General features: G+C 40.3%; 1 protein-coding gene across 1 annotated transcript in view; it reads right to left on the bottom strand.

Annotated features, from left to right (window-relative positions):
* LOC134851498 (uncharacterized) overlaps nucleotides 1–11,230 on the bottom strand; it is an 18,431-nt gene extending 7,201 nt beyond the window's left edge. The window contains exon 1 of the mRNA XM_063867658.1: nucleotides 10,997–11,230. Coding sequence (XP_063723728.1) covers nucleotides 10,997–11,161 — 165 coding nt within the window. The 5' untranslated portion in view covers nucleotides 11,162–11,230. The remainder of the gene's footprint in view (nucleotides 1–10,996) is intronic.
* Nucleotides 11,231–11,771: the final 541 nt, after the last annotated feature.

Raw genomic sequence — 11,771 nt, 5'->3', positions numbered from 1 at the left:
AAGCACAATAGGAACAACGATACAGCACTCACGAAATTCGAACTGCGCAACATTCTGCTTTATTACAAAAGTAATATTGCTGCAATTGTATATTGTCAACGAGTCGAAACTCCTAATATTTACGATTTGCTTTGTTCAACGGGCATTTTAATTTTAAGCGTGACTTGCGACATAATCTCTAAGCGTAAGCAGAAAGACAATCGCTTACTCCGTCAGTACTTCCAAATTCACCAAGAAACTGACCTTGAACTACAGTCTTTCTCGATAGTCCGAAGTAATACGGCAAACTTAAGAAAAATAAAGAACAAAAAAAGCGACCCTCTCAAAAAAAGCGTCGTGCCGAACGCAACCGTCGCCTAGCTGTCGAATCTGCAGCAAAGAACCTTTGATATTCTTTGTAGTGTCAATGTATTTCAGTTTGTAATTTAATTCTAAAATTACTGTTTTCCTTTTTTTTAAAATTTTTTTAAAATTTATTTCCGCTCGCTCTAAATCGTAAAGGTGAACTTCCCCACCCCCTTTGTAAAGTAAAGTGTGACGTTCTTTTTTGCAACTCCGGTTTTTCTGAGCAGGTGTGAAAAGTGACATCACACTTGACTTTTTAATCCCCTTTTTCGATAGTTCACAACCGCCCGCTTTTCCTTTATTTAAAGCTAAGTCATGACAGATAAGCAAGCTCAGAAGCTGTCTAGGTGTTTTGACGGGCTCACTCTTTGCAAATGTAAGGACAGTCAAAGTTGAAAAGTCTATCCAGCAGTGCCAAATAGCAATAGAAAACGCAATAAGGAAAAACGACGACCTTCGCATTCTTGCTCAAAAAACGCTAGAACCTAGCAGTGCTCTCGCTGATCTTGACACTTGGTTAATCAGCATTACTTGCGCTCGAGATGAAATGCTGGAATTGTCAATTAAGCACTTGGAAATGGCGAAAACTTTGTTTCCAGAGACTGGAGATGCTTACCCGCAAGCATCGCGAGCTGCTTCAACTGTCAGCCGGTCCACCCGATATAGTTCCCTGCACTCTAGAGCGTCTTCAATGACTTCCAGTCAGCGCAAACGCGAACTCGAAAAAACAAAATTGCGACGTCTTGAAATCGAGCGACGAAATAAAACAGGTATCCGCCTAAAAGAAAAAGAAAACGAATTGGCTCTTGAGACACTTGTTGAGGAGAACAAACGAAAGCTCAATGAGGCCAAAATAGTTGAAACAGAGTTAATGGATGATGATTCGGACACTGATACTGACATCAATAAAACCGCTCTGCCTTCGAGTAGAACATAACAAGTTGTATCTGAAACCCGAACAAAAGATTGGGTAGATGAAGCACTCGATACACATTCGTCGGAACTTGCATCAACTATAACCATTGTTCCCCGACAAGAACCTCAACCTCCGGGCATCGCCAATTTGGTTTCTTCGTCTCTACCACCAAGTACGGTTGATCTAATAAACGTCCACCTTTTTCCATCCAGTAGCAACCCAAGCGTTTGCCTACCATTACAATCGGTGGTATCATCTACCGTTCATAATTTGAAGATTCCTTCTCAACCTCTCCCACCGCCGCCGCCACCACCCCCGCACCGTTCCCCCCTGCTTCCTTTCATTCCACGTATGCCAGCAGCAATAGTCCCCACATTACATGCTTCTGTCCCAATTAATACAACAGTCAATACGGCAACCCAGCCGGTGAACCTGATTCCTATTACTGCTCCACCAGCGAGTATTAATAACTCAACTCGTGTTTCAACAAATCAACCATCCTTCAACCATCCAAATCCAGTTCGTTATATACCCAATATGAATACCTGGAGAATGGCACCTCCAACCACCGCGCCATTTACCGCACCAGATTCTACAGTACCCCAGGCGTTAAATACCGTTCAAACTGTCACACCAATAGTGCAACCACCACTTTCACAATACCCGTGCACTGTTGGAGGGACAGTGTTTTACAATAACCAAGCGCAAGTGTCAACACAGCAGTTGTCTCAAGTCCCCAGCTATCCACATAGTGCCTTAGCTTATCCGATATCATTTGTTCCTCAGCCACACAATTTCGCTTCAACCTCAGTTCAACCACCACCTAATGCAGTAACCCTTTGTAGTGTCAATGTATTTCAGTTTGTAATTTAATTCTAAATTACTGTTTTCCTTTTTTTTTAAATTTTTTTAAAATTTATTTCCGCTCGCTCTAAATCGTAAAGGTGAACTTCCCCACCCCCTTTGTAAAGTAAAGTGTGACGTTCTTTTTTGCAACTCCGGTTTTTCTGAGCAGGTGTGAAGAGTGACATGACACTTGACTTTTTAATCCCCTTTTTCGATAGTTCACAACCACCCGCTTTTCCTTTATTTAAAGCTAAGTCATGACAGATAAGCAAGCTCAGAAGCTGTCTAGGTGTTTTGACGGACTCACTCTTTGCAAATGTAAGGACAGTCAAAGTTGAAAAGTCTATCCAGCAGTGCCAAATAGCAATAGAAAACGCAATAAGGAAAAACGACGACCTTCGCATTCTTGCTCAAAAAACGCTAGAACCTAGCAGTGCTCTCGCTGATCTTGACACTTGGTTAATCAGCATTACTTGCGCTCGAGATGAAATGCTGGAATTGTCAATTAAGCACTTGGAAATGGCGAAAACTTTGTTTCCAGAGACTGGAGATGCTGACCCGCAAGCATCGCGAGCTGCTTCAACTGTCAGCCGGTCCACCCGATATAGTTCCCTGCACTCTAGAGCGTCTTCAATGACTTCCAGTCAGCGCAAACGCGAACTCGAAAAAACAAAATTGCGACGTCTTGAAATCGAGCGACGAAATAAAACAGGTATCCGCCTAAAAGAAAAAGAAAACGAATTGGCTCTTGAGACACTTGTTGAGGAGAACAAACGAAAGCTCAATGAGGCCAAAATAGTTGAAACAGAGTTAATGGATGATGATTCGGACACTGATACTGACATCAATAAAACCGCTCTGCCTTCGAGTAGAACATAACAAGTTGTATCTGAAACCCGAACAAAAGATTGGGTAGATGAAGCACTCGATACACATTCGTCGGAACTTGCATCAACTATAACCATTGTTCCCCGACAAGAACCTCAACCTCCGGGCATCGCCAATTTGGTTTCTTCGTCTCTACCACCAAGTACGGTTGATCTAATAAACGTCCACCTTTTTCCATCCAGTAGCAACCCAAGCGTTTGCCTACCATTACAATCGGTGGTATCATCTACCGTTCATAATTTGAAGATTCCTTCTCAACCTCTCCCACCGCCGCCGCCACCACCCCCGCACCGTTCCCCCCTGCTTCCTTTCATTCCACGTATGCCAGCAGCAATAGTCCCCACATTACATGCTTCTGTCCCAATTAATACAACAGTCAATACGGCAACCCAGCCGGTGAACCTGATTCCTATTACTGCTCCACCAGCGAGTATTAATAACTCAACTCGTGTTTCAACAAATCAACCATCCTTCAACCATCCACATCCAGTTCGTTATATACCCAATATGAATGCCTGGAGAATGGCACCTCCAACCACCGCGCCATTTACCGCATCAGATTCTACAGTACCCCAGGCGTTAAATACCGTTCAAACTGTCACACCAATAGTGCAACCACCACTTTCACAATACCCGTGCACTGTTGGAGGGACAGTGTTTTACAATAACCCAGCGCAAGTGTCAATACAGCAGTTGTCTCAAGTCCCCAGCTATCCACATAGTGCCTTAGCTTATCCGACATCAATTGTTCCTCAGCCACACAATTTCGCTTCAACCTCAGTTCAACCACCACCTAATGCAGTAACCCTTGAAGATTTAAAAGAAATACTAACTTTCAACCGTAAGGATCCCTTACCACCGCGGAACCTTAGGAAATACGGTGGGTGTCCACTTCAGTGGTTTGAATGGATTGGACAATTCCGAAGTGCTGTGGACTCTCAAAACTTGTCAGATGATGTTAAGCTGCACTACCTTAAATCATTAGTCAAAGATAAAGCTGAGACTGCTATAGCTGAGTTTGCCTATAGTGGTACGATGTACAAAGATGCTCTCATGAAACTTGAGAAAATTTGGCCAACCTCAAATCATAATACGTGCATATCTGGACAAACTTTATAATTCACCGCCCGTTAAGATGCATAGTTCCGACAGCATCATAAGTTTTGCATCCATGATAGCAAGCATAGTTGGAGTGTTCAAATCTTTACATTACAACGCAGATCTTGAAAGTGCAACACTTCTCGATAAAGCAATAGAGAAGCTCCCACCTAATATGAAAGAGTCTTGGTCGTTCCACACCGTAAAACGGAGTTTGTATGCTCCGTCTTTTATTGATTTCAATCATTGGCTGGAGGATAAAGCTGAAGCGCATGAACGTATGCATCCTTCATCAAATTACAATAGAAATCAGGATTATTCGGTTCGGACAAAAACCAATGTTAAAATGTTTGCCGCAAACTCGCAAGCTAAGTTTGACGCAAATATTCAATATAGTCCATGTTTAGTTTGTAAAGGCAAACACTCAATTTTTAAATGTAGAGTTTTTAAAGAAAAAACTCCAACACAGCGTGCTAAATTTTGCGCTGAAAATAAGCTTTGCTTTTCTTGTTTTCAAGGAAATCACATGTTTAGGAAATGTCCCAAGCCCAAAACTTGTCCTAAACCACGGTGCAAGAACGCTCATAATGTGTTACTGCACAGCGCAGAACGGGTTTTCCCTACAAATAATCAATCTGGTTATGCACCGCACACAACTGCAGCCACTCCCGCAGTTCAAACTCCATTTAGACCCACGGCGCAAAACAATACTTGTGGGACATCCCTTATGAATCTAAAAGGACTGATGCCACTTATAAATCTCACATTATCATCAAATGACTCTGAAATCACCGCACTTGTGTTATGTGACACAGCTTGCAGTCACTCTTGTATTTCACCTGAACTCGCTCGCAGACTCAATCTGACAGGTAGGAAAACTGATTTGACTGTCAATGGTGCCAATTGTTCCGAAGATATTACTTCAGAACAAATTGATTTGAACGTTTCTTCTGAATTTGATCCAGATATTTCGTTCACCGTTTGTGCATAAGTAAAAAACAACATTTACATAGGTTCAGATATAATTAACGTTCATAGGTTGCAAGAGAAATACTCTCCCTTGGAACCAATTGATTCAGTCGAATTTCGGTACGCTGATGTCGAAGTGATTTTAGGTCAAGATGTTTATGAGTACATTTGTCCTCTGGAATACTGCCAGGATAAAAGCCAAAAATCACCCTTCGCCGTTCGCCTCCCAATTGGATGGGTCTTAAGTGGTCCACTCCCTGCCTCCACCGGCCTGATATCAACATGCTTGCATTGTAACATCGAAGATGTAAGTTTGATAGAGCAGGTCAAATCTTGGTACGAACTTGAATCATACGGTACGTATAAACAAGTAGATGCCCGATCGTCAGACGATAAAAGGGCGAATAAAATTTTAGAAGCATCAACTATACATGATGGTGATAGATACGCCGTTGGGATGCTTTGGGCCGAAGACCACTCACAGTTGCCCAACAACTACTACTCCGCCTTAGCACAACTTAAATCTCTGGAAAAACGTTTAGACAAAGACATAAACCTCAGGGCTTTATACGCAAAAATCACTCAAGAAGATTTTGACAAAGGTTACGTCATCAAAGTGAATACACATGACTGCACAAATCGTTCCGCTAGGGAATGATATCTTCCTCATCACCCCGTGATTAATCCAAATAAACCTGGAATAGTCCGCCGCGTCCTAAATGGTGCAGCCAAATTTCATGGATCGTCACTTAATAAAGCTCTTTTGGTTGGCCCAGATTTGCTTCAGAATCTGCTGGCCGTCCTAATGAGATTCCGTCAACATCAACATGCAGTATCAGCTGATTTTGAAGGCATGTTCCTTCAGGTTGGTGTTCTCCCAATCGACCAACTGCCACTTCGTTTTCTGTGGCGGGAGGATCCCACAACCAATGTGGTAACGTATCAATACACGCGACACATTTTCGGAGCTCGTGAATTGCCCACATGTGCTAATTTTGCTCTTCAAAAGACAGCTCGCGAGAATCAAGTCTTGTTCCCCGACGCAGCGTCAGCCGTGATGCAAAAATTCTATATGGACGATTATCTTGACTCGTTTCCCGAACCTGAACAGGCATTAAAATTAAGTAAGGACCTTGTAGAACTACTTAAGTTAGGAGGATTTAAGTTGACAAAATTCGTGAGCAATGTCAAAGAGATTCGGAAAGAGTTATGTACGTCAAGCGACAATTTAAGTCAAGTTAAGGAGATTCTAAATAGTGAAGGTCAAGAATCGCATGTTCTAGGTTTGAAATGGGATCACGTTCTCGATACATTGGTAGTTAGTCGAGGTGTAAACAGAGAACTGAAGGATACTGTTACCCAACGTACAATTCTAAGTTTTGTCTCTTCAGTTTTCGACCCTATTGGGTTAGTCGCTCCGTACACTGTCAGAGCCCGACTACTTCTTAAAGAGATTTGGAGAATCAGTGGTCAACAATGGGATAACCCACTTCCTTTGGAATTGAATGCCAAATTCCTCGACTGGCGGTCTGGTCTACCCATCCTGGGTCAACTGATCATACCGAGATGCTACTTTCCATCCGCATTTGACAAAATTGAACTCCATATGTTTGGTGACAGTTCACAGGAAGTCTTCTGTGCAGTTGGATTTCTCCGTGCGCGCATTATTGATACACATGAGACAAAACTTGCCTTTCTTTTGTGTAAAGCCCGCGTAGCACCAATGAAGGATATTTCCATCCCAAAATTAGAGCTGCAAGCTTCTTTGCTTGCTACACGCCTCAAAATAGATATCATGAAAGCACTTTCGATCCCTATAAATGATGTCTTCATGTGGACTGACAGCACCACTGTGCTACAATGGCTCCATTCGACTGCAAAGCAGCCAGTATTTGTCGCTAATCGAGTAGGCGAAATACTGGAAGTTACCACTGTCGACGAATGGTGTCACGTAGATACTGAAAACAACCCAGCTAATACTGGTACTCGAGGTATTGCCGCTGAAGCCTTGAAGGACAGCAGCTGGACTCAAGGTCCCAGCTTCCTCAGAACCAGTGATTGGCCCTTTCGATCAAATGTCGATGTAATTACAAAAATAAAATTAAAAGGTCCTATCGATGATATCATCGATACTGCCACTAATTTTGTAAACAATCCGTCAGTCCCTGAACCCGTCATTAAGTGGAAACGTTACAGCTTGTTTCTGAAATTATTGCGCGTAGTAGCATTCATCCTCCGATTAAATCCTAAATTTAATCGTTTCCGTGGAACAATCGCTAATATCGTTGAACCGTCTGAGATAGATAATTCTCAACGAATGTTGTTTCTTCTTTCTCAAAAAGAAGCGTTCCCCTCAGAGTACAAATTATTGAGTTCTGAGAAATATGTTAAGAATGTAAGCCCCATTGCAACTCTCTACCCATTCATTGACACCGATGGACTTCTGAGATCCATAGGACGCATTAGTCGTCTCTCTGCACTCGATTTTAAAAATAAATATCCCATCATACTTGATGGCCGTCATCCATTCGTCAAATTGTTTGTGGCTCATCAACATAACAAACATGAGCATCAGTCAATTGACTACCTAGGATCTGTCATCCAGATAGAATATGCAATCTTAAAATTAAGATCATTGCTTCGTAACATCGAACTTAATTGTAAAAACTGCCGAAAGCGAAAGTTGAAAGTCATCACCCCTTTCATGTCTGATCTGCCAATTGAGCGTCTTGGATACCGCCAAGCGCCCTTCAACAATTGCGGAGTCGATTACTTCGGACCCTTTCACGTAACAATCCGTAGGAGTTCGGAGAAACGTTGGGCATTTTTGTTCACTTGTTTGACCACTAGTCTACCCTCTCGCTCGCGTGGTTACTACCCTCTCGCTCGCGTCAAAACGCTTAACTATGGCAAAGACAATACCGCCCGTTCCGCACGCCTTAAAACCGCAACAGGATATTTAACCCGACCTCTTGTTAAACTCGCCCCAGTTCTCGCTCCGTTGGGGCCCGAGGATGTTCAAGATTGAAACTAAAATGAAAGCATATCAAGACCAGCTAGTCTAGTGGTAACGTACTTGACCTGAAACCGAAAGGTCGCCGGTTCGAATCCCGGTCGTTCCAAGTACTTTACTACTAAAAATCTTGGAATACACTTGATTTGAACCGGATAAAAATTGTTCCTAAGTCAAACTTGTTTTTAAATGATGTTCTGGACATGAACTTAATTAGACTTTGGCCAGAATTGACTTCTAACTTCTGGCAAGCGTGAAAATCCCCACTGATTGGCGAAAGTAGTGACAATAAAGTCGCTTTCGATTTCGATTTCGATTTCGTTTAAAACTTGTTAAGTTTGTTCCGAAACAGATATTATTCCGTTGTTTCCTCTTAATGATTTTCGATAATTATTGAAGGAAAAAATATATATATCACGCTTGCCAGAAGTTAGAAGTCAATTCTGGCCAAAGTCTAATTAAGTTCATGTCCAGAACATCATTTAAAAACAAGTTTGACTTAGGAACAATCGTGTTCTCAACCGAGATACATACAGCCAATCTAAAGACCGACGATATACTCGACCGACCCACCACAGACCGAACACAGGTGGAAACACCGGGGTATCAGAGTGTTAAAGTTGCTGAGAAATCAAGAAATCTTTATTCAATTTTTAATTATAATTCTTCCTAAAGCGTTTTTCTCATCCTAACTATTGTGAACTATTTTGTTCTTCATAACTTACCTCTAAACATTACGCATTCGGCCATAGTAACACGCAAGACAATTGATAAGATGGAAAATTTAGAATTTTGGGCGTTGGGGAGTGAAAAAAGTCAAAAAAAAGTACCGTTGAAAAATTTTGGCCATTATTTAAATGTTTGGTACTTTCACTATATAATTTGCTTAAGACAGAACTGAGACTAGTCATACAGTTGTTAGTCAACTGTTTCCACGTTTAGAAATGCTAGTCATAAAGTTGAAAATGCTAGTCATACAGTTTCCACATTTGAAAAATCACTAATCATAGACCTTTCATGCAATTTTCTGTACTTTTGGAGTTGCATGAAAAGAGTAGAACTAGCATTTTTCCATATATGAAAACTGTATGACTAGCGTTTTTGGTCAAGCCGGGGTATCAGATGGTTAAAGTTGCTGAGAAATCAAGAAATCTATGTTCAATTTTTAAATATAATTCTTTCTAAGCGTTTTTCTCATCCTAGTTACTGTGAACAATTCTGTTCTTCATAACTTACTTCTTAACATTACGCATTCTGCCATAGTAACACGCAAGACAATTGTAAAGATAGAAAATTTAGAACTTTGGGCGTTGGGGGGTGAAAAAATCAAAAAAAATACCGTTGAAAAATTTTGGCCGTTATTTAAAGGTTTGATACTTTCAGTATATCATTTGCTTAAGACAGAACTGAGACTAGTCATACAGTTGTTAGTCAACTGTTTCCACGTTTAGAAATGCTAGTCATAAAGTTGAAAATGCTAGTCATACAGTTTCTACATTTGAAAAATCACTGATCATAGACCTTTCATGCAATTTTCTGTACTTTTGGAGTTGCATGAAAAAAGTATGACTAGCATTTTTCCAGATATGAAAACTGTATGACTAGCATTTTTGCTCAAGCCAGGGTATCAGATGGTTAAAGTTGCTGAGAAATCAAGCAATCTATGTTCAATTTTAAAAAATAATTCTTCCTAAAGCGTGTTTCTCATCCGGACTAAGAACAAATTACAAGGTTTGACAATTGCTTAGTAGATTCTACTGGCCTTACTTATAACGCCACGTTTCGACCAATTCGTTACAAAACGAATGGCTATATTTGACCAAAGCAAAAGGATGTCGGATGAAGTTTGACCGAGCATGATTGGTTTTGACCAACCCAGTCCAAAACGGCTAAGTAAACACTTAAGAGTTATCAGAGTCCGTATAATTTAGACGTTTTCGACAAACTAGCAGCCGTGATGTTGTTGATTAGAAAATATAAGATTAAAATTATTGAACTGATAAAAAATTTTTGAGAAATTTGAAAAAATAGGTCATTGAAGATAAGATTGAGAAAAGATTGCATCTCGAAACTTTGTCTAGATAATTTTTTAGACTTTTCCCCAAATTTGAATAGTTGGTTTTTTGCTATTTTTCAACTTTTTGATCAACTGAAATGTTTTTTTTTTCTACTGCGCATTTGGGTTGACGGTTCTTTGCACCAGCGGACTTAGGGGGGGGAGAAGGCGGGGGCGTACGCCTTTTTCTTAGGGATTCGTCTCCCTACCGTCCCAAAAATTCTCCCTTTGTACTATTTTGAGACATCCATTTTTGGCTGGCTGACTCTAAATGTTTTTTTTTCTAATTGCGCCTTCTGCGCCATAATTTTCTAATTTTGAGGGAGAAGCGCGCGCCGAAAAAACGCAATTTTTTGGTCAAAGTTTTCCAAAAAAATGCCTAAAAACGCCTTTTTTGGCCTGTTTTTCAAAAATTTGCCTGCGGCGCATAACATTTGGCCAAAGCACGGTCTTTGTAGAGCTTTAAGAGAGCTCAGAAAACCAATTTGGTCCAAGTAAAAAAAAGGTCGATTTTTTTGTTTTCAATTTGAGAAAATATTTGTTTTCAATTTGAGGTTTTTATTTGTTTTTAATCTCGCTATTCATCTTCTGATGCAATAAAGATGACGCAATAAGAAAAACTTTCTAGAAGCAAGACTACTATTAGGAAATCATTTTCTAAGCCAGCTTTTAAGCGTGACTAATTAGAAAAAACTGAAAAAATTTGAAGGAACAAACTGGAAAAAACTGGAAAAAATTCCATGATAGTCTACCTTATTCCAATCTACCCTTTGTCATTCTACCCTTTTCTACTTTAACCTCTGGTGGTCCGACGGTTTGCTCGAAAGATAAGTTAAACACCTTGCTCGTGGAACTCACAACTAACCCTGATTCCCTCCGGCCCACATTCCAGACAGCAGCAGACACAGTCCACGGCCAAAGCTGCTCCAGTGGCAATAGTAGGAAGCCACACAGCCCCTGCCAAATATGGATGGCAACAGATGAACCTCTTAGCGTCACCACCGGGCACACACTGACCGTCTTTTCCCATTTTGATTGATGATTTTCTCCAAAAAAATTAACTATTTAACTGAAAAATGATTGACAATGAATTGATTTGTTCACGCGTAAGCAATGACTTCAAAATATGACTTTCAATTCTGGAAGATAAAAAGAAAATTTGCCGCCAAAAGTGAAAGGTGATGAATATTTATGCTAAATTTAGACAGCTGGAAAAAAAATTTGCTTGACAGTCATAAAAATTACATTAAAAAAGCGCACTTTTTTTGTTCTATTAGACGACAAACTAATTCAACTCAGAATTGATACATGTGGGATGAATTAAAATATTTTTTCTCCAATCGTATTTCTTACACTTCGTATTTTACATAAATTCAGAAGGATCATTTTCAAATTATTAAGTTTTATCCAGTAGTAGTATCAAAAATTTTGAAGGAAAGTTCAAACTGTCAAGGTTTCGCTAAAACAATCTGCTTAATCCATGTTTTCAAGAACGTGAGTTTTTTGTGTCATCATCAATCTTTTTGGTTCAACTTCTCGAGTAAATTGATACTTTTTGTAGCTTTGTTGGCCGTAGTTGGTCAGATCGGCTTAAAGCTTTTTTACATTAGCACCATTTTTTTAATAAAACCAGTTCAAAT

The sequence above is a fragment of the Symsagittifera roscoffensis genome, chromosome 1, assembly GCF_963678635.1.
Source record: "Symsagittifera roscoffensis chromosome 1, txSymRosc1.1, whole genome shotgun sequence".
NCBI lineage: Eukaryota > Metazoa > Xenacoelomorpha > Acoela > Convolutidae > Symsagittifera > Symsagittifera roscoffensis.
This window is presented reverse-complemented; position numbering and strand designations above follow the sequence as displayed.